At 43.5% G+C, this 26,273-nt stretch overlaps 1 protein-coding gene and 1 non-coding gene across 4 annotated transcripts; one reads left to right on the top strand and one right to left on the bottom strand.

The window, feature by feature from the left end:
• Positions 1–672: 672 nt before the first annotated feature.
• trnaw-cca (transfer RNA tryptophan (anticodon CCA)) lies at positions 673–744 on the bottom strand. Its single transcript has one exon. It is a non-coding gene; the product is annotated as a tRNA-Trp (tRNA).
• Positions 745–3,813: 3,069 nt separating this feature from the next.
• Positions 3,814–26,122, top strand: trim3b (tripartite motif containing 3b). 3 transcript variants are annotated; one of them, XM_030100194.1, is made up of 18 exons: positions 4,508–4,521; positions 12,964–13,007; positions 17,318–17,493; positions 18,802–18,931; positions 19,193–19,303; positions 19,428–19,579; positions 19,789–19,969; positions 20,147–20,248; positions 20,388–20,486; positions 20,575–20,727; positions 20,810–21,188; positions 21,361–21,464; positions 21,542–21,709; positions 21,783–21,951; positions 22,470–22,511; positions 23,131–23,201; positions 23,292–23,432; positions 24,173–26,122. In XM_030100194.1, the coding sequence occupies exons 3-18, from the start codon at positions 17,348–17,350 to the stop codon at positions 24,323–24,325; spliced, it is 2,301 nt and encodes a 766-aa protein (XP_029956054.1). In that variant the 5' UTR covers positions 4,508–4,521; positions 12,964–13,007; positions 17,318–17,347; the 3' UTR covers positions 24,326–26,122. The 3 variants fall into 3 exon arrangements, with proteins under 3 accessions (XP_029956055.1, XP_029956054.1, XP_029956056.1); XM_030100195.1 differs by lacking the exons at positions 4,508–4,521; positions 12,964–13,007 and adding an exon at positions 3,814–3,878; XM_030100196.1 differs by lacking the exons at positions 4,508–4,521; positions 22,470–22,511 and having other exon boundaries at positions 12,715–13,007; positions 24,173–26,121.
• Positions 26,123–26,273: the final 151 nt, after the last annotated feature.

Raw genomic sequence — 26,273 nt, 5'->3', positions numbered from 1 at the left:
GCCTCATGAGCGAGGAAGGAGACTGCTTGTGCATATCCGTTCATCTATGATTAGAGCCACAGGCAAAAGTAGAATACATCCTGAACAGTTTATGAGAACATCACAGGGCAAAGCAGTGACGAAGACACCCAAACTGATGAGAGGGCTGGATCTAGAAATAACTATTTACCAGTTGATTGTGGCGAGACGGTCCTGGATTTGAGTCTGGTTTGTGCAGGAGAGGATTTTGTGTGGACTTTTAAGTTTTCTCCCTGTGCATACAAGATGCTTATCCAGGTGATCCTGTTCCCACAAGCTGCCAAACGTGATCTTTGTGTGTTTGATTCTTTCGGCGTTGCCCTGTGATGGAGTGGCGACCTGAGTTCAGTGCCTCTGTCTTCATTCTGTCGGCCAGGTTTGGCTCCAGGTTTGACTATTTGAAGTTTGATGAATTGGGATGAATAATAAAAATAAGAAAAAAAGACAGAACATCCACATAGTTACATTCAGTTTGTTATGAAAATCCGCATTCAAATCTTTAAATGACAACATGTGCTTGAAGAAATGACAACAAATGCCTGAATGCTTACTGTACCATGTCTCTGCTGAGGATGGGAGCACTTGAGGACGAACTTCCAACGGGGGTAATTGTTTGTTATATACCAGATCTCGTTATTGAAGGATCGCAATAAATGACCCCGACGTGATTTGAACACGCAACCTTCTGATCTGGAGTCAGACGCGCTACCGTTGCGCCACGAGGTCCTGTAGCTTAAGATCTCTGAACGCTGATCTGGGGTCAGATCATTAAGGACAGAATTCAACTGTTTCAGTGTTTTATGGCTCTATATATTGGTTCCAATGCAATACGCATCACAAGGCTACGTTCCTTTCCAGTTTGATATGTATGACATTTATTTCTCTTCTTAACAATATTGAATTCTATGGCTTTATCCCCAATCGGTCACTAGATGGTGCAATGCATCTTGGGTTGTTATTCATTAATGATCTATTAAATTCGGATCAATGTTAAGCCTCTGTGCTGCTGTCAGTGGCTTTAACAGGTAGTTGAGTTTAAAAAGAGAAAAATCCACAATCTTGCAAAGTTGATTAATCCCTGGCTTTTCTCTGGCTCTATTTGTAAGTGTGTGTTTTTGAATTGTGTGTTTTTTATAAATGCTTCATGCGTTCCTCCTTTTGTTTACTCGACTTGTTTTATGTTTAGGGAGCAAGATGATGGAAACAGGACACTGATCTGCATGACTGACCAGCCTGCTCCCTGCAAAATGGAAAGGTAAGAGTGTAAAACTCTTATGCTACTGATGACTGGACAAATAATGGATCCTCCTTCAATTGCGCTGCGCATTTTACCAATGCAAATCGTGGTTCTTCTGAATTGTGGGTAATATGGCCAAAGATGTTGAGATATTTCTGATTTGTGATTGTTTTATTTGTACCAAATCAATATTGCAAGCTTCTACTTCTCCCTTGTCACGTGAGCCTCCATCCTGCCTCCATAGTATTAGTGATATTAAGTTATAACTTATGCACGATACTGCTTTGTAAAAAAAAAAAAAAAAAAAATATGCAGAGAAAATCATCACTCTATTTTTGACCAATTCTCAGACTGTTCCTGTAGAACATGAGAATTAGACTTCCAGCAGTGAGGGTGTAGAGTTCTGGTGCTGCTGCTCTGTGTCTGCTGATGAAATATGGCTGAAGAAGCAGGGAAAGCACATTGATTTTAGATAGATGTCAGCAAGGTGATGGATAGCACTGTTCACAATACTACTTCTCTGGGAAAAGATTTTTTTTTTCCCAGGAAAATCTACTTGTCAGCTGCATTTGTTTAGTTGTATGAGAGCTCAAGCTTGTGGCCGTGCTACATGTTCCCCCATGAATGAATATATCAGTAGTCAGATGAAATTCCATCGCTTCATAATCACATATTAGAGGTAAAGCTTCATATTCAAATAAAAAAGGTATTTTTTTCCTCTATAGTAAACATTGGATTTTGATTATTTATTCATTTCTTTTTTTTGTGATTTTCAGTAAATACAGGATTTGTTATTCTCCGAGCAACATGTTTTCCCCTAAAATATAATGTTTCACAATTAACATTTTTAGTCTAATTTTATAAATTTGATTCTTAGGAATATGACTCACGAAAAAGGAATAAATGGAACAAAGTAAATTATTGGTTAACTACTCGTAATTGTTGCTTTTCACTCTGTAAAAAAAGCTGAATCAGTGAACTGTATCTAATTTACACAGGTTCAATAAAACAAGATTGTGTTTTCTGATATCATCAACTCCAATTTTCTGTTCAAATTTTTGAATTCTGGTCAAATGCAAAGAATATCTGACTAAAAGTTAACTTTTTGAAATGATCAGCTGGGGGAGTAATTCCTTGTAGAAGTCCATATGAAGCCACAGTGTTTATTAATGCTTTCTCCTCCTAAACCATGACATACTGTCTGTGCATTGTCGATATTACCGACTATCCTGTGATGCTTCATCTGCACCAGTAGAAATGGATATGCCGAAACATTTTGAGTACATCGAATATAGTGTTTCAAAAATCATTCTGGAAAACAGTCAAAACATTTGCATTCTCTTCACACAAACGGCCCTCTTGACTCTCGTCGGAAGTAGTTTCTGTTCTGACTCAGAAGCTTGTCTCTACCTGCAGGCTCTTCTTCAAAACTGCACACAAAGATAAGCTTTTATGAATTGCTGGTCAGGGATGAGAAGCTAGCTGGACTGTTTTAGAGAGAGAGAGAGAGAGAGAGAGAGAGAGAGTGTGAGAGAGAGAGAGAGAGAGAGAGAGAGAGAGAGAGAGAGAAGCCATCTGCATGTTCTGCTGCACTGGATGCAGTCTCCATGGCAACATGGTGCTCCCGCAGCAAAATCATGGAAAGACAGTTTGGTCCCCACCCCCATGCGCATGCACACAGGCGCTCCACACACACTGGCTGCAAGGATGCTGCTTTATCAGGGATTCTGAAAACCTCACAATACTCCCTTTTGCAATTTTACACTGCATGTGAAATCACATCATAATCACAGTATTTTCTCTACTCACAAGAACAATCCTAATAAAGTTTAAAAAATGTATTCATCATAATAACATGACCTAAATCATGTGCCTCTAAACATTCATTCATTTTTGTCCTCACTCACTCAGTCATCCTCCACAATCTCCTCACTTTTTCATACACACATCTTCATCATTATTCTGTCAGCCTTTCAAGCTGATCTCTACATTTGTCGCTTGCTTGAGTCACCAGTTATTAGTGATTCCTGCAGGATTAGGCATTTCATGTCTTCTGTTCTCCCCGTTGGTCTTCCTGCACGTACAGTGTGTGTATAAAGGAGAGGCAGGAGAGCTTATGTTTATAACAGTGTTCTCATATGACTGGTTTGTGTTTGGAAGTTTCCAAAATGAGGGAAAGGAAAGGTAAGAGTGAGGACAGGAATTTGTAAAAAAAAAAAAAAAAAAAAAAATCTATCTCTTTGTTGCCATCTCCCCTTCGCTCTGCTCATCTCTCACATCATTGGACAGTCTAACCCCCTCCCATTTTTACATCAGCCAGTCAGGTTGTACAAACGCCTGGCATCTCTCTCTCTCTCGCTCTCTCTCTCTCTCTCTCTCACCACTCCCTCTCTCCCCCCTCCTGCTCGCACACATACGTGCATTGAAGTCAGATCCTGATCCCACACTCACACACTCACACACACTCCCCGCTCCTGCCCGCCGTGTCTCTTGACCCCTGTGTGTGTGTGTGTGAGGTGCGTTTTTGCTCCGGTAATGTTGTCTTCTGCGGACGGATGTCGCTCCCTCTGGAGGAGGCCACGCTGAAACTTCCCTGCACCCCCCTTTCATCTGACAGGAACCTGTCTGTAAGTGAATTCTCCCCTCTCGTTCCTGATCTGTCATGCCATCCACGCTTGCTTTTCCACGCACTGTTTGCTTTCCTGCCATCGGTGGAGGGCGAGAGCCTCTCTTTCCTCTCATGTCTCACTCCGTCGCTCTCTCCTGTCTCCCCTACCTTCTGTTGCTGGATGCACACACACCCTATGTTGTATGTATGCAAAATGATGCTGCAGGCCACTCGTCGGCCTGTGATGGGCTTTGAACTGTGCAGCATCGCCTGAATGCATCTAGCAGGAGTGAGATACAGTTAACTGCATCATTGCAAACTTGACTTGATGCAGTGCGGTGTTCAGCTGATATTTCTGTTAGTATCACATGACAGCTATACATTTCCTTTTTTTTTTAGATTGAGAATTCGCTAGAGGCTGATTCTATCTGTGTGTTGGCATTGTGGTCTAAGCAAGGGCTGATGTACATCCTAAAAGTTTTCCTCAATTGGAATGTATTCCATAAGGTTTGCACCTCATCTTTCGCCAGCATGGTCCCATTTAAACTTTTCCAGAGACAGGGTTGATGGTGATGTGAGCTGAGCCTCGCGCTGTCCTGAAGCGTTTTCTATAATTAGGACAATATGTTGAGGGATTCAGTAGATGACTTCACCAGAGGTTATGTGTGCATGTGCAGAAGGACAGGAGTGATGGGCGAGCTTGCTTTTCTAAAAGCTGGGGGACCTCTGGTCACCGTGTTGGGGGGGTTTGAACAGGAATGTCCAGCTGGCATGGCAGGAATGTCACCGGAGCTGCGGTGGGAGGGGTGGGAGTCAGGCGAGGAGAGATGTAAACTTAACTGTGAAAGCACAATGCCGCCGGATTTTTCTGCCCCATTTGTGCAGGAGCAGTCAGATTTAGCTCTCTGACCTGTTAATGTTAAGGTTTTCGTGCAGCCACAGCTGTCGCTGTGCACACATTTCCCACAGTTTGCATGACGCCAATGCTGAACTGGGCATCTCAGTGAGTCGCAGGTTTCCTCTGAAATTCAGAAAATTTAAGGTGAGATGTGGAGTCATGCGTAGGTGCTCGACGGTTTACCTGCCACTTAATGAAGACGAGAAAACAGATCGATGTTTGGCACTTTGGACCCAACCAGGTGTGTGTGTGTGTGTGTGTGTGTGTGTGTGTGTGTGTGTGTGCGTGTGTGTGTGTGTGTGGAAAGGTGTGCTGCTCTCTTTGTCTTCTTTCAGACCTGATCAGCTCTGAGGTGGTTGTGTTGCCATGGGTAACAGGAAGAGAAATCCTCCACTGAGAACCGTCAAACTCATGTTTCTATCAAAGTCGACATTTGTAGAAATGTTTTTTGTTTTTTTTAATTATTATTTGAGCCCATTATAAAGGATGAAAGGTCTTTGTGGTGGAAAATACACAATTTGCTGAGACAAAAATGAAAGACATAAATAAATCAAATGAATTGATTCTAAGTTAAACTCTGAAGAAGACAGACGTTGAGTCTGAGTAAGCCACGAGTTCCTGAGAGAGCTGCAGCAGCATCAGTTGGGAATTTTGTGAGTAGATTATGAGCAGACTCTTTTTTTTCCCTTTTCTTTAGTTTCTTTTGATCTTTTAGTGATTAAAACTGTGATTCTGTAGATTCAGCTTGTTTTCACAATGCAAACCGTACTGCTGCAGCTGCTGGTTGAACCTGGGTCTCCTGCATGCTGGATGAAGACAACCCGATGCCCCACGACAGGGAGCAAAGCTTCTCATAGGCTTTGCACACTTTCTGTGCTGCAATTCAGTTTCTCCTTTTTTGAGATTAAAAAAAAAAAAAAAATCTCCTTTTAGGTGAATATTTTAACCAGGACTGGTAAACTGACAGGTTCTCTACTGTTTGCAGCAGTGCTCAATGCTCCCTGAGTGCATTCATTCTGGTTCCGCAAACAATTTCAAACCTCCGTAGCTGATTCTGTTGCTGAGGATCACGTAGTGAAAGCTGAGTGAGTTAAGAGATGCAGTGATGTCATGTTGGATATATTTAGACAGATCCCTCGGGCGGGCTCAGTAATAGTACCGACCATATTGTGTGTGTGCGTGTGTGTGTGTGTGTGTGTGTGTGTGTGTGTGTGTGTGTGTGTGTGTGTATTATCCATAACTAACTAAATAAAACACACTGACTGATCTAAATCTGAATTTCTATGCATTTTGCTGACTCATCTTTTTTTCACATATGTTACTGCTTTAGTGATTTGGGAGGAATTCACATCGTTGCAAATGGCCCTCGTTTGGAGCAGTTCTTGGGAGTTTTCACTGGAATTTTCAAAATGTCTTTTCTCTGTACAAATCATTTGTCTTGACCTACGACCCTCACACCCACAAGCGAATATGTTCTGCATACCAATCGCATTGTTGCTATCTGCTGCATTTTCCTATGTCTGACACAGTGGAGATCGATAACCTATTTCATACACAAAACAAATACTTTTCTGACATTTACAAAACCTGTAATAAAGTTTCCAATAACAGGAAATCAGAGGCTTCATATTCTCTTGAATCTGTGGCTCACAGATAGCTGAGGGACAGAATTTGGATTTTCCATCATGATCAAACCCAGAACATTTAGCGAAGCGTCACATGAAAGCAGAGGATCTAAAAAAAAATACAGGTCTAGTGACATGAACAGAAAGTTTCTAAATTACTGTGACTGCTCCTATTCTGGGTTAAATCTGGGACCCTACTTGTTATCTGATGTGATACAAACATCTGTTAATGATCTGAGCACTCTTGAGAACAGAGAAAAGTTTAGATCATCAAGCCTTCTCACTGCTTTCTGGCAGCGTCTGCGTGCCAGAAAAACATTTCCATTTCCGCTGATATCTCTTCGGTGTGATGGTGTTCAGCTAAAGCTGCGTACACCTGCCTGTTTGCATGCTGGGCCGTGAGCCGCTGGTTAATGTTGTTGATCCAGGCGGTTCCTGCGGCACATTCCTGCACAGTTTGCCTCAGAACTGGACGAGCCGATGATTCTAGATGCGTTTACGTCAGCGCTGTCCGCGGACAGAGGAGAGAAGGAGCTGTTTGTTGTGGCATTTGTGAGCCACACAGCGTCAGATGATAAATGTGTGTCTTGTAGCATGTCAGTCGGCAGATAAAGCCTCAGTGTTTGTGGAGGGGGGGGGAGGTTTGCACCAACTGGCCCTGGAAACCGATCAGCCAGAGCTGTCTATCGCTTTGATCCATTAGACTTTCAAAACTTTAACCCGCTTGTACAGCCGCACTCAACTGAGAACACAGGCTAGAATGTAATTCCACATTAAAGCCCGCGCAGCGCAGTTCTTTGATGGTGTTAAGTGAGGTTGTAATTTATTCAAATGTGTTTGTGTTCAAGCTGCAAGTGATTTTCTGTCCACGACATAATTTTACACTCTTCTGTGCAAATCATTTTATTTCATGAGACATAAACAGTCACGGTATTCACATCCAGGTGCACTGTGCATGGCAGTCGAAAGTCTGCAGGGCATTACAATACAAATTAATAAATAAATACAAGTGTGATTTCATTGTGCCGCCATCTTTATCTAAAATTAAACTGTTTCGCATCTACCGAACTGTGGTCTTCGGCGCTGCACGTGATGTTATGGAGAAAACCATGCCGAGAGTCACTGTCAGTGAGAGTCTGCTTTACTTGGGCTTTAAAATACTTTTTTTTTATGCGTTTTGTGCGGTCTGCTGGTGAAATAGCTTCAATTACCGTGAGAGGGAGATAGATTTAATCCCCCCCCTGCGATAAAAAAAATAACTCACCAAAAGACGGGATAGCTGGATCAGAGGTGTGGTTGCTAAATGGAGACTCGCAATCTATAATATTATATCAGAGGGACTTTATTTTGTCCTCACAGGGAGCATTTTAGGACACAATCCTCTGTCTTCTGGGTTCATCTGCAGTGATTAAAAGATATGTAAATTATAAATCCTCTGACCTATCAGCATGACGAACAAATGGAGTTCATAATCCCCTTAAGGGAATGAATTTCCCCCATGTTGTGAATATAAATCGCAATACTCATTTACGATTCAACGACTCCTAAAATGAGCAGCACGAGAAAATGAAACCACTCAGGTAAGATGCGCTGTTCATTCCATCCTCAGAAATAGAAAGAGAAATAGTTTCTAACCTCCTCCGTTGTGTTGGACAGTGGGTTGGGGTTAGTGTTTCTCTGATGTGAAGGACAAGCTGCACAGCGCCCGTGGCTACCTACTTCTGCTCTTCAGCTGCAACTACTGCGCCTGTTCTCTGGATGTTTTGCTCTTACATAAACCACATTGTTGACCTTTATTTTCCAGAAGCACCCAGATGATGATAAACTTCGAAACTTCCCACATATTCAGAATAAATAACACACTTTGACACACTTTAACCCAACAGAAGCATCATTGTGTTCTGCTCCTGCTGTGCCAGGAGAGGTGGAACCAACTGTTTATGTTGATATAAGTTCAGCTGACGGCATCTATTCCCTCAGTTATTTAAAGAAACAAATTATTTCAGGATCAGATCTCTTACCCTGTGGCACATGCTCCTCTTTCACTGAAATAAGTCTCTCTGCTGGGACGGGGAGTGAGGGGCTTGCAAGAAAGAGGAGGGGAAAAATCTGTGCATCATGTAATACTCATGAAAAGTAATGGATTATATTCAGGTTTTGTTTTTTTTTTGAATAATATAGTTTTACTTGCTTTTAATTATCATTTAAATGCAGTACTCTTGTTTAGTGTTGAATCTTCATTGGACAGGCAGATGTTCAGTTTCTCCCATATTTGGTCCAATATTAGAAGATTTCATCCGATCTGCATCTGTTTATTGCGCTCTCACAAATGCAAAGTTTTTTTTTTTTTTAATTTGTACTTTTATATATTTATATGTCCCGACATCTATTACCCATTACTTTGTGCAGCCTCATACTGCAGGGTGCTCCTAATGAGAGCTCCAGACCCACTTTAAAGTGAAATCAAAGAGTTGAAGAAGAATGATGGATTAACATCCACCTGCTATAAATCAACCTCTGATTTATATTCTCATTCTGAAGTACAGTCAGTTCATTTTTTTTCCCAGCAGCTCTGCTCTGTGTATGAGAACTGTTTACTTCTACTGATCAGCACAAAGCGGAACATTCCCCATTCTATTTACGCTCATTCACACACCTGTTTCCCCTGAGGCCATAGGTGGTGTAAAGACATCTGGATAGCTGCCCATGCATTTGAAACGAAGCTTCAGTTTCACCTCTTCATCCCTCCGTCTGGTGATTTCCAAACAGCCCAGCGTTCACTCGCCAAAAAACAGGCTCTCTGCTACAATTTGAAAACACTCTAAAATATCCACAGAGTAAAAAAAATAAATAAAAATATTAAATTCATGATGTGCTTCCATATTTGGAAAGAATAGCTGAGAGTCCACTTCTAAAAGCCTCATCAGCTGTTGTACCAGCATTATGCAGGCATCTTTTTACCCTCTCTTGTTTTAAATACTTAACTTAAAGTCTTAAAGAAGAAACAAACAAAACTCAGATATCTCATTTATGCATTACGCTGTGGTTTAGGAAAAGCTTAATGAAAATACTTCGCATGCACAGCCTTCGCGGGGTCTCTGAGTCCATTTTTTGCTGGTCATCCGAGGATCGCTGTGCTTTTTCACGGCGCGTGTGCCGCTCGGAGCACGTGCCTGCCAGTGGTGTGAAGAGGATGAGAACTGATAGCTCTATATATAGAAATATATGTATGTGGAGGCTTAAGACTGGACGGTGCAGGAGAACGGAGGCTTGCCGTGCATCTTAACGAGGGTTACACAGACCGGTCTGAACACGGCGTTTCCTTGCTGTATGCGCGTTGCTTATTTATGCCTTTGTGAAGACTTTTCAGAGATTCGAACTCTCAGATTGAGGTGTGTGTTGCTGTCTGTGAGTGGTGCCATTAGAGTGGCTGAGAGGAGGTGGGCTATAGTATGACTCAGACTCCTGCAGCTGACTGTGTGTGTGTGTGTGTGTGTGTGTGTGTGTGCGTGTGTGTGTGTGTGTGAAGGATGGTGTCATAGTGTAACACCATCACGGTAATCCCCGAGATCTCAGGATCATGCTCCGTTACACAGGAAGCTTGGTTTTTCATTATACACATCACATAGCCTGCAGTATCCATGCATCCTCCAACCTCCCTCGCGTTTTGCTTTTTGATCTTTCACCTTCCTCTTGAGTCTTGTTCCGTTCTGTTTCTTCTCCTCCTGTGTGTTTGAACATATCTATCTTGTAGCTCCAAAGCAAAACAGGCAGGGAGACCAAACGTGTGCACATTTCTACAGTATGAAGTGAAACAGTGACTTGAGAAGAGCATCTCCTGCTGCAGACATGCACTGCAGAACCCCGAACCCTCATTATTCACTCTTTCAAACATTTTCATGTGACATTAATTGCTGCTGTTTGGTGCGACGCTGCAAACTGCAGCACCGGAGGCTCTCAGGAAATCTAACGCAGCAAAACTGCTGAGTGATCCTCTGAAAATATAATTACTTGTTCGTTTCCCTGAAGTAATTCCAAATTTTGTTTTTGGGAAACATCACTATCATCTCGATCACAACGGTTGCTGTTCATCTCACAGAAAGCCCCGGGGCAAAACAGTTCTGTTGTATCACACCAGACAACACACTCAGTTTATTACAAAGCACCAGGAGGAGTTTCGGCTTTGATAGCCACATTAAAAATATATTAGATGATGTTTTGCGACGATTTTTTAGAGGTAAAATGCTTCAGTTAGAGAGAACATGTACCTTTTTTATTCGATTAAACTCTATTATAACTAAAATATGTACTTTTTCTAAATCTAACTGAGCAAATGGATGTTAAAAAGAAGCTCTTTCAAGGACACGTCTGCTCGCTATTTTTTATATTCAAGTTAAAAGCTTAAAATATTGTGTCTTTAGCAGTCACCAGCACCAGTCACCACCATGTGGACCTGTTTTTATGGACAAAGTGATGAAACATTTTTACCGTCATTTCTCCTCAAAACTGTAATCACATTTATTTTCATGCAAAATTGATTATAGGTCATTGCACCAATTTAACCATGTGACTAATAATTGGATTTATTTTGATTTTATTAGTGTAGAATGTGCAGCGCTGAGTGCCTCTGTTGGTTTACCAAACAAACTTGTGACACGTCGATGAATTTTGAATGTCATTGGTCTTTTTGTGAGCATGAGCATCTTTCTTTATTAAAAAAATAACAGTTATAGCATTATCGTGACTGTTGTGCATATGTTTTTTTTTTTTTTAATTCATGGGAATTTTTAAGACAAGATGCAAATTTGCATCAATATATCATGACTGTGACGATGTGGAAGAACCAGTTCAAGACACGTGTTTCCTCGTGTTTAGTCTTCTTCTGTTACATCGAGTCATGTGTCACTTAAAATATTTATTTAGCTTATTAAAAGTGTTTCACAAAAAGATTTGCGCAGTAACAAAGTGAAACAACAAAATAACAGACAGGAACTAAAAAAAACATTTAAATGGCACATTTAGATTAATCATTGAAATAAAAGAGAGAGAGGTGAATGAAAAACATCTTTATGGAAACAATTCGCAAGATATATTAAAATGACAAAGACAAGGCAAATCTGATCTTAAAAACCTGAGAGAATAGAGACAGAGTCACACAAATAAAATACATTTAAATGATTAAATAAATGAAATGAAATTGACTATTATTTTTCAGGAAAAAGACAATAGAATAAAAATAAAGATTCACCTTCATAGATAGATAGATAGATAGATAGAGAGATAGATAGATAGGAGTCGGAAGTTCAGCAGAAAGCACATCAGCAAACCAATAATGGCCACAGCTTCCCACTCCGGAGTGCATCATTTGGTGTATTGTTCATGTCAGATACTCTCCTTTTCCAATTACAACTTGCGTCAGACAAAGATAAAGTATCTATACTTTGTAGAAATAGATTTTGTTTTGGGATGTTTGGAACTGCCACTTCAGCAAACTTCCCGACAGCGACCAGCGATCGATGCGTCTCAAAGCGAGATGAAAACAGCTTCTGTGCGTCGATAAACCAAAATTGAGCATCAGTGCTGTCCTCTGAGTGGTTCCCTTCATCCTCTTACACCCTACTTCCTGTTCCGCCCACCCCCGCCGTCTGGCCTGTGTGTTCCTTCTGATGGGATTTTACGTAAAAAAGGTGTGCGTGGGTGTGGAGGAGGTTGAACGGGGTGGAAGTGAGTGGACCGTGGTTCTAAATCTGCACAGATTAACCCTAGATGGATGTTTTTGTCTGATAAATTGTCACCTCTTGCTCCAGATTTTAATCTGATCGCGTCGTACGGACACAGGGCGTCGGGGATTGAGGGCAAAAGGATCGCATGGCAAGACATTATACTTGAAATTTCATAATGATAATCCCCTTTCCAGTATTAAAGGTCTTGCCTAATCCCTGCATGTGTCTAATTTGTTGCTTGCAGTATAATGTGAGACGGAGAGGCATATGTTCTACTTTCACATTTTTTAGTTTTTTTTCAGGGTGACATCATGCGTTACGTAACGGTGTTTTGTTTGGCTGGCTGCGTGCGTTTCAGAGAGTGCATGTGTGCCTGGCTGGCTCATGTTCCTTCTGGAAAACAGACGACCCAAAAGAGTTTCATTCAAGAACTTTTCCTCGTACTAAATTTTGGGTATTGACTTTAGTAGATTAACGCCTTTAACGGATCATGTTCTTACAGTCAAACCTGCTGTCCTGGCAGTTTTTCTCTGCTTCAGTCTCCTCCTTTCGCTGCCTCCGGCCAGAACAAATTGTTGGCCCATGATGCAATCTATCGTCTCCGCGAGTATATGCTTCCCAGCCAATGAGAGCGCGGCAGTAGGAGGACGTCCAGCCAAGTCGCGCTTGTAAACATCCCTGACAGTAGGAGGGACTCTCAATTTAGCGTCCCACCCTCTGTTGTCATCCTCGCTCTGCCTTTTCTCAGCTTGAGCTGCTCAGTAAAAGGAAGAGTGGTCAGCGGGGCCGAGGGCACAGGCGGCAGTAGGCATGAGTGTGTGATTCGGGGTGTGTGTGCTGGCTCCTGCACCGAGCCGCCATGGAGCCTTTCAGACTGACGCACTCCACTTTTGTGACAGTAGGTAGCCTCTGTGTCGGCTCTGTACGTCCTTATGTGCTTGCTTGGAGCGTGTGAGACCTCACAGTGTCGGCTCGTCTGTCGTCGGCGCCCGGTGTGTTTGTACAGGCTGTCAGCACGTTTCCTCTGCGGCTGCACAGGTGCCTTTCAGCTGGAGGAGGATCAGTTCACTGTATTCAGTCCCTCCTGTCTTTCTGCTAACCACGACTTAAACTGTTGAGCGAGACATTTAATTTCCTCTGGCTTGCTTCTTTATTTCGTTCTGTGCTCTGGGAGATAGCACACACTGACAATGAGGGTTCTTTCATACCGTGAAGCAACAGGCTGCGGTTTCAGACAAAGAAAACAGTCACTTTTTTTTTTTTTAATACTGTAAAGCCAACAGTGAATAGAGGCATTGTGTGTTAACAGCATGTGTGTTTGGTTGTTGTCACACACAAACTGGCTGAACACACACACCCACACGCACACAAGCAGTTACACATGCAAATGCTATAATCCTGAGAGTTTTTAGGAATTACACAGACTGAGGTCACTGGCAAACATCACTGCTGTTATTACTGTGTGTGAAATGGCCTGGGAGAATTATAACACATTGCATGTTTACAGCGTCAGCTGACAGCTCGCCGCACGAGGTCTTCCCATCGAAACTTTTCTGAGGCTCCCTGCAGTCCTGCCGCGGCTCGGCTCGATCCCATCCTGCTGATTTTGAATTTGCAGAGCTTCGCTTCTGTAACGTCATGCCTTCACTCACTCTAAAGCCTGTCAGTCAGCTGGTCACGGTGGCTTAGCTCTCCAAAACCAAGCAATTTGGCCTATTTTGGATTTTAAGTGAGCGTGAATGAAGATAGGACCGAGTTCAAATAGCCTGCTGAATTTGTATCCGTGAACATGCACCGGAGCGTTCACGCCTGTGCATGCATGCATGCATGACTGACTGCATCATGGATTTGTGTATTTTGTTGCACATTTTTGGCTCAAGCACACAGGTGATTTGCAAAAGGAGCTAAACTAAAATGAAAACGTGAAATAAGTGCATTTTCCAGCTCGATTCATTCCCCATGACTGAAGCAGATCACATTATTTTAGCATGAGATCACACTAGTTGTTCTTGCTTTATCAGATTTCTTCAAGTGTTCAGCCAAGTCAAAATGCGTTTTGAGTCATGTCCAAGTGTTGACCAGCTTCCACGCTGTCCAGCCGTCCTCAGACCGCCGGTCTTATTTTAGCTTCACTGTCATTGCTTTCTCGCCTGCCCACTAATACGAGTGTTTAATTTTAGACGCGCATCGTCACAGATGATATTAGTCCGGTGTGTTCTTTTACAAAATGTGAACGGCAGATATGTGTAAGAGCTGCGGTGAAGAACACAGCACCTCCTGTCGCTGATCTCTTTTAATTTTAGAATATACAGAACGCAGTTCAGACTGTTTTGCAGCAGAGATGGCTGGACGCTCCTGAAGTGCCCGTTAGAAGTGCAGCATTTGTAGAGAACAATGCTTCTTTGAATTCGCACAATAACATAAGCTACTTACCTCTAATCATTTCCGTCAGCCATTCTGCCCGTCCCTGACCGGAGTGTGAATCTGACATGTCGTTCTCACGGTTGACAGCTTAAGACGTGACCTTTACTCCGCCAGTCCGATGACGGCATGTCATCGGATCCTCTTTGCAAAAGCCGGAAAGATACAGCCTGGCCTCTTACCCACAAGACGACATGTTTGTGTGTGTGTGTGTGTGTGTGTGTGTGTGTGTGTGTGTGTGTGTGTGTGTGTGTGTGTGTTCATGTCTGCCCAATGGGCAACAACTGACAATAGGACACGAGCAGAGATGGGACATGAGGGATTGAGTGCTATATTAGATCCAGCAGTGACAGATGTGTAAACAGGAGGGGAGTCTGGTGGGGGATAATGATTGTCTCTGTGATTCTGTGTGTTCTTCTGGATCATTGTGTGTGTCCTTTTGGGTATGTGTGTGTGTGTGTGTGTACTATAGTGAACTGCATAGCTTACAGCACACTGCTGTTTTTTTTCATTCCTGCATCTGTACAGGAACACGAGTGCACGTCTGTGTCTGACACATGAATAATACACATGTTGACCTACTGAGAGACTATCACTGAGCTATTTCTGGAGCCAGTTAGCAACACATATAAAAATAAAACAGATTCTGTCGAGCAAGTGTGCCAATTTAAGCTTCACGCCAAGTGAGGTAAACAAAACAAAATATCACTGTGCCCTCATGACATGGATGTGCATGCTTATTATATTCAAGGCTTTTCTTCAAAACATCTCATTATCTCGTTTATTTATGTTCGTCTTCCATAACACGTGACGATCACACGACAGGGTGCGACATTGCTGTCTTTTCAACTAGATTTATTTTGCCACACTGATGTAGCCTACATGGAGATGAAAGTAGAAGCAGCTGTGCTTTGTGTTACCTGGTAGAATTTTTTTTAGTTCTTTTGATTATTATTATTATTTTTTTTTACTTTGCTGCGTTTTACTGACGGGTTACGCTGGGAACGCACTGGACGCGGAAGCGTAGCGGAGGCGCCGCGCGCGCCGCGCGCGTCTCCGCGCCGGCGCTTGGCTGTTCGCACTGGAGGCGCCTGCGCTCTCCGCGCTGGTCACACATCGGCTGCACTCGGCTCGCTCCGTCAGCTCTCGGTTTTCACGTTTGTTCCCTGTTCCCTCTGTCTCGCTCTGCCAGTATGGATGTGTGTGTTTTGGTGACCTGTGGAGAGAGTTTTTCTCCTCCTGTCCTCTTTTTTTCTGCATCACGAGAATGTCTGTCGCTGTGTGTGTGTGTGTGTGTGTGTGTGTGTGTGTGTGTGTGTGTGTGTGTGTGTGTGTGTGTGTGTGTGTGTGTGTGTGTGTGTGTGTGTGTGTGTATGTGTGTGTGTGTGTTTGGGTGCGTACGTGCGTATGTCTGTTTGTGTGTCCATCTCTCTTGTGATTAGACCCAAGTGACAAATTATAGACGGACGAGCAACACCGTCCGTAACTAATCGTTATTTAATTTGTTATATTTTGAAAATTGACCGGATTATCTTGCCTTTTCTGTTTCCGACTTCCTGTTTGGTCCGATCTGCTTGATCCAGCTTGACATATGGCGCTCCCTGCGCTCGCGGCTCGCGTGAAAAATAGAACGAAGCGGAGCGGGCGCGCTGCAGAGCGCGAGCCGCGGCGCGCGCGGCGCTCCACTGCGCGTTCGGTGCGGCCGGTCAGATAGGTTAACATGGGAGGCGATCAGAAGCGCCGTGCGCGGCGCTACCGCGCGCGGCGCTTCCGCGTCCAGTGCGTTCGGGCCGTAACACCTCCACAGTGGTTCTAGTTTTTCATATTGGTCAAACTAGCTTTCCTCTTCTGTCCCTCACAAATATTAATATGTGTGAAATGTAAATTACAAAAACATCGTGTAAATACATGTGAAGACATTTGAATTACAATTTTTAGTCGTCACACAGAGTTCCACACTAAAGCCAAGTCCCATCGGACCCTGACTGGTCAGATGTCACTACAAATAAAAAATGTATCCTATTTCAAAAGAAGGTCATTGCAGGAGTGTGAAAGATTGCATGATTAAAAAAAAAAAAATGTGTCCAAGTAAAGAAAAATAAAGGCAACAGCTATCATCTTTTCTCTCATGTAGGTAAAAATATTTTTTTTATAGTGTGCTGTTTACCTTCATCCCTCTGCTGGATCTTAGTCAAAACATTGATTTGTGTTTGATAATCTAGTCATTTCCATGCAAGAAATAATCATACAAGTCCAAGTAATTGTGTGTGTTACACGTGTGTGTGAAGATCACAGGTGTGTATTTTTAGTATCCGATGTGTGCCTGCGGTCAGAGACTGGTTTTGATTGTTGTGGCTTTAGTACGTCACAGTGTGCTGATTTCCACAAAGCCTTAGTTTCTTTTAACTTCCTTCTTTTCTTCGTTCTTCGTCAGCGGAGTTGTCAGGACCGAGAACGTTAACAAACACACCTGGAGCACGGCCATACCTGTTTGTCTGCGTGTTGTGTGTGTGGCGTGCGCCCTGAGGAGCTGCGTGCCTTTCTCGGCTCTTTGTCAGATACCGCTCGTGCGGCACAGTATTAACCTAGAAATCACGGCTCAACAATGGACACGTTTTTGTGCTGATGGAGGAATTAAACAGCTTTGTTACCTTTGGTTCCTGGTACCTCCCACCAGAAGCTTGCCAAGCATGAATCAAACCTGAAAGTGACACCGAGGAGGTCGAAGCTCGCAGTGACTGTTTCCGTGTGGATCATTTATTGTGTGTGTTGCCTTTTTTCCCGCAGGTTGACCGCCGTCATTGTTGGTGGATGTAGATGTCCTCTGCCATGGCCAAGCGTGAGGCTGGGAGCACCAGCCCGGTGGTGCGACAAATAGACAAGCAGTTTCTGGTGTGCAGCATCTGTCTGGATCACTACCGCAACCCCAAAGTCTTGCCCTGTCTACACACTTTCTGTGAAAGGTAACTACCCTTTAAAGCTTTTTGTTTCTAAATGTCTGCACTTCCTTTCTGATCAATCTGACATTCTGGTCACGCAAAGAAGTTTTTTTCTCTTTCGCTCTCTGTACTGTAGCTCTCATCCTGCCAGCCCTTCCCACTTCACATCTTGTCAGTATAGGTTTCTTGTCACATTTATGTGACTGCCTTGGCAGAGGAGCCTCATCTATAGCAAATCCCCGCGCACAATTAAACAGCTCAGAGCACTTTCCCTCATTTAGTCCGCCGGGATAAGTGCATTCCTCGGCATCAGGGACCGTCAAGGACTGCAGTCTGAGAGAAGGCTCATTGTTGGGAGACAATTACGACGGCTCAATCTACAGTTTCCCGGGAAAGACGACACCCCCTCAGGCAATATGACCGCAGCCTCTCCGTGCCGGGCAGAGCAGCGCCGGCTTTTACCAAGCTCATCGCGCGTCAGGGTGGGATGCAGAGTGAGGCGGTGGGGGGGGGGGGGGGGGGGGGACAAGCTAAAAGTACAGAAGGAGGTCTGGATTATGCTCCAACCCAGTTAACTTGTAAATCTACGATCAAACAAATATTTATGGAACGGTTTTGAAAAGCCGAGCAGTATGCAACAAATCCTTTTTCCAAGCAGTGTCGGAGCATTTGCCTACCAGAGGGCAGGTTTAATCCCTGGTTTAACTGGATGGCATGTGATCCGGAGTCCTGCTGAGGTGAACAGATTTTTGTCTGGGGTACACATGATGTTCCCAGACAGATGTTTTAATACCGGGACAGTTCTATTTGGTTCAACCTTTACTGGGCCTTGATTGGGAGGATGTTTCATCGCCTAATTTTGCTTCTTGACCTAATTTCTTCTCAGAAACAGGTAAACTGCAGTTTGTAAAGTCTTCTGTGGTGTATTAAATTAAACGAAATAGCATCTGTATGCAGGCCTGGCAGCTGCCAGACACACCACAACACCAGCTTATCCTCCACGCAGACTTTGGGTCTCTGACAGCATTAACCACAGAATCTGTGATCAGAGGAGCTCAAGGAAAGCGAGCGTACATCACTGGCTGGATGGCAGGCGGGCTCTGGTCCAGGGCCGCAGTGTGATCTGCATATCGCTGCTGGATTATGCTGACTGGGTATGGCTGTGGCCTGAAGGTGTCTGACGCTATTGATCGCCTCCTGAGGGCGAGCTCAGCCTTCAGGGCCCCGTGGGATGGATGTGTGATACACACACACACACTTTCTGATTCTTCTATATTACTTTCTGCTGTGATTTAGTTTGCTTACTGTTATTTGTTGACTTCCTCCCTCCAGTTGTCTTCAGAACTACATTCCCCCAGAGTCTCTGACCCTCTCCTGTCCAGTGTGCCGGCAGACGTCCATCCTGCCAGAGAAGGGAGTGTGTGCTCTGCAGAATAACTTCTTCATCACTAATCTCATGGAGGTTGGAAATTCTGTCCCGTTTTCACCAACTGAATGTCATTTTATTAAAAAAAATAAATGTCTGTCGCTGTTTTTTTATTCCTTTGGGAATGGCATTTTGAGAAGAGATGTTGTATGCTTCACAATACTTGTTGCATTTGTTGGGTTTTCCTTTGGATTTACTTTGAAATTTGGCTAAACTTGCAAAATAAAAACCACACTATGCCAGACTGAAAAGAATGAGACAGCGGCTAATTTCTAAATTTGTAACGTTTTGGACCAGGTCCTTCAGCGAGACCCAGAGTGCTCTCGACCGGAGGCGAGCAGTGTGCTGGAGTCAGTCAGTGCCGCGGTCGCCGGGAAGCCTCTGTGCTGCCCGAACCACGAGGGGAAGGTGAGAAACCCGCTTCTGGTGTGTCAAGTCAGTCAACGCCGTGATAAACGTGCCTCCTCAGCACAACGCAGCAGAGGAAAAACTGAACATGAAGGATCCGACCTCGGTTTGTCTCCCTCTGCAGGTGATGGAGTTCTACTGCGAATCATGTGAGACCGCCATGTGTCTGGACTGTACGGAGGGCGAGCACAGGGAGCATGTGACTGTTCCACTAAGGGATGTGGTGGAGCAGCACAAAGCTGCACTGAAGACTCAGCTGGACGCCATTCACAGCAGGTCGGGACTCAAACCTTTAGGAATCATTAGAATGTGACTTTGACTGCTCTCAGGCTGCTGTGCTGAACCTGCCGAGTCAAACTTTCCCCAGTTATATACAGTATGGTAAATGTCTTTATATAGTATGAACGATGCCAATAATTTTCTTATTTGTTCGGTTTTTAATGCTTTTTTAAATATATTTTTTGTCATTGTGGGTGGCATTGCAGACTTCCTCAGCTAACAGCAGCTATCGAGGTGGTGAGTGAGATCTCACGGCAGCTGAACGACAGGAAGAATGAGGCAATATCAGAGATTACAAGCACCTTCGAGGAGCTGGAACGGGCGCTGCATCAGCGCAAAACAGCCCTCATCACAGACCTGGAGAACATCTGCAGCACAAAGCAGAAAGTAAGTGCTTTTAGTACATAATGTCATGGTGCTCTTGCACTAAAACTGATCTCTGTCCTCACGTACTGTATATACCTGTAAGGTCTCTCGCATCCTCCTGCCACAGGACGCGTTGACTTCTTCTTCTCCCCTCTTCCTGTTGTAACTTGCGTCTTCTCCTGTACTTTTCCCACACAGGTCCTACAGGCACAGCTTTCATCCCTCGTTCAGGGGAAGGAACACATTCAGAGCAGCTGCAGCTTCACAGAACAGGCGCTCAGCCACGGGAGCGCGACTGAGGTGGGCTGGTGAAGTGTAACTAGGAAGCTCTGGTGTGGGATGTCTGTTCTTCAGGAACTGATGTGTTTAGTGTTGAAAACAACAAATTTATAATTAAAAATAAAGAAAAAGGCAGAATGTAATGAATGAATGTCTGCAGGTGCTGCTGGTACAGAAGCAGATGAGTGAGCGGGTCACGGCGCTGGCCAGACACGACTTCCCAGAGAAGCCGCATCAGAACGCACACCTGGACTGTCAGGTAAAAGTAACAATGTAATGGAACCTTGCCGAGCCGTGAGGCGGCCTGAGTGCAGAATTCTGGACTTGCTCTCTGTTTCCTGCTCCAGGTGGAGACTGAAGGGTTGCGCCGCTCCATCCAGAACCTGGGCGTCCTCCTCACCACGGCAGCTGTCGCTCACACCACCGTGGCCACCGGGGAGGGACTCCGCCACGCTGCCACCGGGCAGCACCACACCATCACCGTGACAACAAAAGATAAAGTACTGATAAGATCATGAGCTTCATGCGTCAACTGAATCATACAAAAAAAACGCTTGATTGATTTAACGCTTCTCCGTGCAGGACGGCGAGCTGGTGCGGACAGGAAATGCAGCGTTGAAGGCAGAGATAACGTCAGCCGACGGGAGCCGGATCACGGAGGCGGACGTAACGGACAATAAGAACGGAACGTACGAGGTGGGCTACACGCTGCGCTCCGAGGGCGAGTACTCCTTCGCCCTCCTGCTGTACGGACAGCCCATCCGCGGCAGCCCCTTCCGCCTGCGGGCGGTCAAGCCGTCGGACGTCCCGCAGTCTCCGGACGACGTGAAGAGGAGGGTGAAGTCGCCCAGCGGGACGGGCGGCCACATCCGGCAGAAAGCCGTGCGGCGGCCCTCCAGCATGTACAGCACCACCAAGAAGAAGGAAAACCCCATCGAGGATGAGCTGATCTACAGAGTGGGTAAGACGATCATGAGGGAAGGTACAAAATCTCATCTGCAGAGAAATTGCAGAGAAATTGATTATATATTCACCTGGAAGAGACAATATGAATCCAAAAAAATAAAAATGTTATCATCAGTAATCCAGTGTTGAAACATTTTGTGTGATGACTTTAACTGATCTCCTGTCAGGCTCCCGAGGCAGAGAGAAAGGCGAGTTCACAAATCTACAAGGGATCTCGGCCTCGAGTAACGGCAGAGTGGTCGTGGCTGACAGCAACAACCAGTGCATACAGGTGAGACCGGAGCAGTGAGCGTGGTCCGGCTGGTCGGGAGGGAGCTGCAGCACACTCAGTGACCCCAATCGTTTCAGATATTCTCCAACGACGGCCAGTTCAAAATGCGCTTTGGGGTCAGAGGTCGTTCCCCCGGACAGTTGCAGCGACCAACCGGCGTGACTGTGGACATGAATGGAGACATTGTCGTCGCCGATTATGACAATCGATGGGTCAGCATCTTCTCCTCGGATGGAAAGTTCAAGGTTGGCCTCTCATCGCCGCATTAAAAATGACATTCAGGTTTGATCTCCGCTGAACTGTTTCCCTCCGTGGCAGAATAAGATTGGTGCGGGGAGGCTCATGGGTCCCAAGGGCGTGGCCGTGGACAAGAACGGACATATCATCACCGTGGACAACAAGGCCTGCTGCGTCTTCATCTTCCAGTCGAACGGGAAGCTTGTGACCAAGTTTGGGGGCAGAGGGACGTCCGACAGACAGTTTGCAGGTGAGTAGAAGCAGAGCAGTCCGCAGCATACCTTTCTTTTTAACACAGCAAGAAGAAACCCTGTCTCCGTTTTCAGTCCCGCAGCCTGTCAGGGAGGCAGCGCTCCAACTGGCTTCAAAGGCAAAGCTGTCACGACGTTTTTGCATATTTAACAAAATATATGACAGTGCAAAAGAAATGTGGTTACTTTATATAGCATTTGAAAGTGTTATATAATACAATCTGCAGCTTCCTGTTATTCAGTACTTATAATATGAGATGCAATTAAGAATGCCGCCTAATAGCAGCTAATTTCCTCTTATTTTTCTCAACAGAGGATGATGCATTAATCCATATGTTGTGTAAAGCCTGTGTTCTGACTATGCATCACATAAATCACTGCAGTATTCTTCCAGTTCCCTCCACAGACTGCACCTGTTCTGACCGCCCTACTTCGATTTTCTTCTTTGCTTATTTATTTCTGACATCCTATTTTTTTTTTCCTTTCTTTCTTTTCTTCCTTCTGTTCTCCAATTCAGAAAAACTTGGCCCAAACTTAAATAAATCTGGCTCAGTTTTCAGTAAGTACTAAGTGTGGCCTTGCTGCAACCTTAATCCCACAGTGCAGTGCCCTCTGTCTAACCCAATCCCCCCGATCATGTGTTTGAACCCCTGAAAACTCGCACCGTAGAGACATTTCTGACCTGGACTTGTGCCTGTACTGTGCCATTTGAATATTACAACATTCAACATTTTGTTTTTGGTGGAACAATGCAACAAAATGATTGGTATAAAGAATTTTCACTCTACAACTAATAACTGTTCCTATTTTACGTTAAGATTATAAATATCTGTAGAACTCAGTGATGGGATTTTAAGCCAATAAACTTATATCAAGGATAATATAGGATGGAAAACACACTAACATTTTTTATCAGGATATAAATGATTTTCAAAATATGTGATTCAAATGTTGAAAAAAAGATGCATGAAAAAACTGTCAGTAAACAATTAATCTCAGAACAGCGGCCTTTCTGATTAAACAAGGCTATATTATTGCAGCTTCAAGCAAATGATGTTAACATTTTGTTGAAAAAAAGAAGCTTACTAACTGTAAAAACTGCTACAGGTTTCTGTGCCACTGCAGCAACTTCCACTCTCACCCTCTTTTTGTTTTTTTTTGTTTAAATCTTCATCCAGGTCCGCACTTTGTCGCAGTGAACAACAAGAATGAAATCATTGTGACTGATTTCCACAACCACTCAGTGAAGGTAACGCAGACCGGATTCATCTCCTTCCTCTTCTTACTCAGTGGTTAAAGTTAAAAAAATGGTGGCATTTTTCTGACCTTTCACCCCCAGGTTTACAGTGCTGATGGGGAGTTCCTGTTCAAGTTTGGCTCTCATGGTGAAGGCAACGGGCAGTTCAACGCCCCCACCGGCGTGGCCGTGGACGCCAACGGAAACATCATCGTAGCCGACTGGGGGAACAGCCGAATACAGGTGAGACTGACGGCAGCGAGAGCAGAAGGAGGTGATGACAGTCGTCCTGAAAATCTTCAGCATTGTTCAGTTTCAGTCAGCTGGGCTCTTTCCCTGTGACTCAATACACCACCCAGTGGTGTAAAGTGGTATTACAGCACTTGCTGGTCAGGATGAGGAATTACATAACATATTATGATTTTAAGATGATTTTATAACACATTTTGTTTTTTAAAGGTTATTTTAAACCATTTTTACAAAGCAAAAATGCAAAAATAAAAACATTCAATATAACTTTACTTTAAACTGATGCTTGAGATTTTGTAGCCAATACTGTTTCATGTTTCAAATCAACTCACCTATTTTATAGGAATTAAACTGAATGAAATATAAAGTTTAAATGAAACTCAAACAACAGATATACTTTAACTAGATACATTGTGAATAATTCTCCAAAAGCTGAATAACACTATCTTCAATTGAATGTAAATACATCTTTGGTAAAACTGCAGAAAACAAAAGATAAGAGAGAAGATTATTCTGGAAGAAATCATTGTCCTTGAATCATATATTCTACTTTGTAAAATTAAATTCAAATTTAAATTTATCATGAAAATACCAGTTTAAAATGACAGCAGTACTGGGTTTTCTGAGAGCTGCAAATAAGACAGTTCACGATGTAGATTGTGTGTTTTTCTTATAAACAATTCCATTAATGGTCAGAATTACTGGTCGGTGTGTTTCTTTTTTTTCCGTTCCAGGTGTTTGACAGCACAGGGTCCTTCTTATCCTACATCAACACCTCAGCGGACCCCTTGTATGGCCCCCAGGGTCTGGCCCTCACCTCAGATGGACACGTGGCCGTCGCAGACTCTGGAAATCACTGCTTCAAAGTTTACAGATATCTGCAGTAGACTGAAGGAAGATGGGACTGACGTCTTTGCCTCCTGCTGGGAAGAAAAAAAAAAAATAAATCACGGTCACATACTGCTTGTAGACACTGAGCTGCAATGTGTTCAATCCACAGAGCTCCAGACATTCATCATTCGTTGTCCAAAGTCTGACACAAACACACAAAACTCACTCATTGCAGTGTATTTTAAAGACAGAGTCAGGTAGTTTTCTGAAAAAACTCCAGGACCTGACTTCATGAAAGGACGAGGACTATTTTTTTCTCAGGAATGAATCAATCTGTGATTTCACATTTTCAGTTTTCCTTAAACTTCAGTTAGCATCGTTAAATAACAAATGATCATAAGGCATATCATCTCCATTTCAGCGTTGCTTCACCATGAATTCCTAAGTTGATGTTACACTGCAATTTTATTGTTTTTTTTTTAGCTTTTTTGGAGCATAGCTGCCAATAACCAGCTATTAGAGGACGGTGAACCGAAGCAACACGGCTGCATGTGAAAGTACTCCAAAACAAACTGTTTTCATTGCCTTAAAATGTTGTCATAAGATCCAACAATACATCCTGGAATGTGTCATTTAACAGGAATTGGTTTTTTTTCTCATCAGTCTGACAGATCGCTGCACTTTTTGCTTTTTTTTTTTCATTGATTTTTCTCTATTCAGCCATAAGATGAGTTGACTTGTATGCAATTTTTTTTTTCATTTTTTTTTTATCGGTTTGGTTCCCAAAGACGAGCATCAAGAAGCACAACAGTGAACATTTGAGCCGGCTTCGCTCCAGCTCTGAGCCCATCCGGCTGGTTTTCTCTCCACTAACAGCCAAAACAGAGTCAGAACTGACCCCATCAGCCACTGCACTTTCATGTGTTCACACCTGCAGGCTTACAGAGTCGTACATGTGCATATTTAGCTGTATATATGGATCTGTTGTCCATGTTATTTCACTATATAGCCTCCTTATTCGAGCACCTAAATGGAAACAAGGTCATGCCAAGTAGTAGCCAACGGAACGAGGAACAAAGTTGTAAACACATCGTTTGCTGTATCTTCTTCTTTTTTTTTTTTTTTCAAAAATATTTAATTTATTTGTAATTTTCTTTTCTACATAATTTGTTCTACAAATTATTTTTCTAATTAGTGCGTTTGAACTGTGTCCTCTTTGCCAAACGTTGTAACTCGTAGCGACGGAAGCTGTTCCCTCCTCCTCCTTCTTCCCATCAGCCCGCCTTCAGTTGAACGGTGACCTTCTCCTCCAGCCAAACCGTATTGTCGTCAGTGGTTGTTGAACATTGCACAAGATACAAAATATTATAAGAGTTATATAGTTTGCAAGAGTAATATATGCCTCTATGTATAGTTCATTAACGATACCAGAAAGTGTACTGTATATTAAAATCATATTCTCGTTGTAGTTGACAAGCACCTTGATATCGGATTCTCCAGTAGACTGTTTGTATTCATTTGCTCAGTAGGTCAATGTTTTGAATTCCTTTCCTGTTTTATTCCTCGAGGAACACGACACCAGCTGATGCGCAGTGACAGAAAAACCTTTTCACCTGAATTCTGGCTGAAATTCTGTAACCTCACTTCATCCCGCCGATTAGAAAACCCGCCGTAATCACAGACTAGCGAACCGGGTCTCCTCTGTTTTTACCGATTCATTTCTGTGCGTCTGTTGCTGTCACTGAAATAACCAAGACGCGTGAAAATAAACAGCTGTTGTGTACGTCTGTATACCGTGAGAGGTGAGACTCCCAGAACTATTTATGTAACCATGGAAACGGTACGATTGTAAATTAAAGAACGGCACTGTCCTGTGCATAACCTGACAACTGCAATTTGTTTTTTTTGTTTTTATAGAAGATGCAATCATTCTTCAGATTATTCATAATTCTTATTCACTTCCTGCTAAAGCATCAACAGCTGTGTGTGAAACTGTAGCGCTTC

Source organism: Salarias fasciatus, chromosome 10, assembly GCF_902148845.1.
Source record: "Salarias fasciatus chromosome 10, fSalaFa1.1, whole genome shotgun sequence".
In the NCBI taxonomy this organism is placed as follows: domain Eukaryota; kingdom Metazoa; phylum Chordata; class Actinopteri; order Blenniiformes; family Blenniidae; genus Salarias; species Salarias fasciatus.
This window is presented reverse-complemented; position numbering and strand designations above follow the sequence as displayed.

Coding starts and splice junctions, on each gene's coding strand:
- trim3b (XM_030100195.1), top strand. CDS start 17,348: ATGTCCTCTGCCATGGCCAAGCGTGAGGCTGGGAGCACCAGCCCGGTG. Junction 17,494..18,801: donor CTACACACTTTCTGTGAAAG/GTAACTACCCTT, acceptor TCCTCCCTCCAG/TTGTCTTCAGAACTACATTC. Junction 19,304..19,427: donor GCCCGAACCACGAGGGGAAG/GTGAGAAACCCG, acceptor CTCCCTCTGCAG/GTGATGGAGTTCTACTGCGA.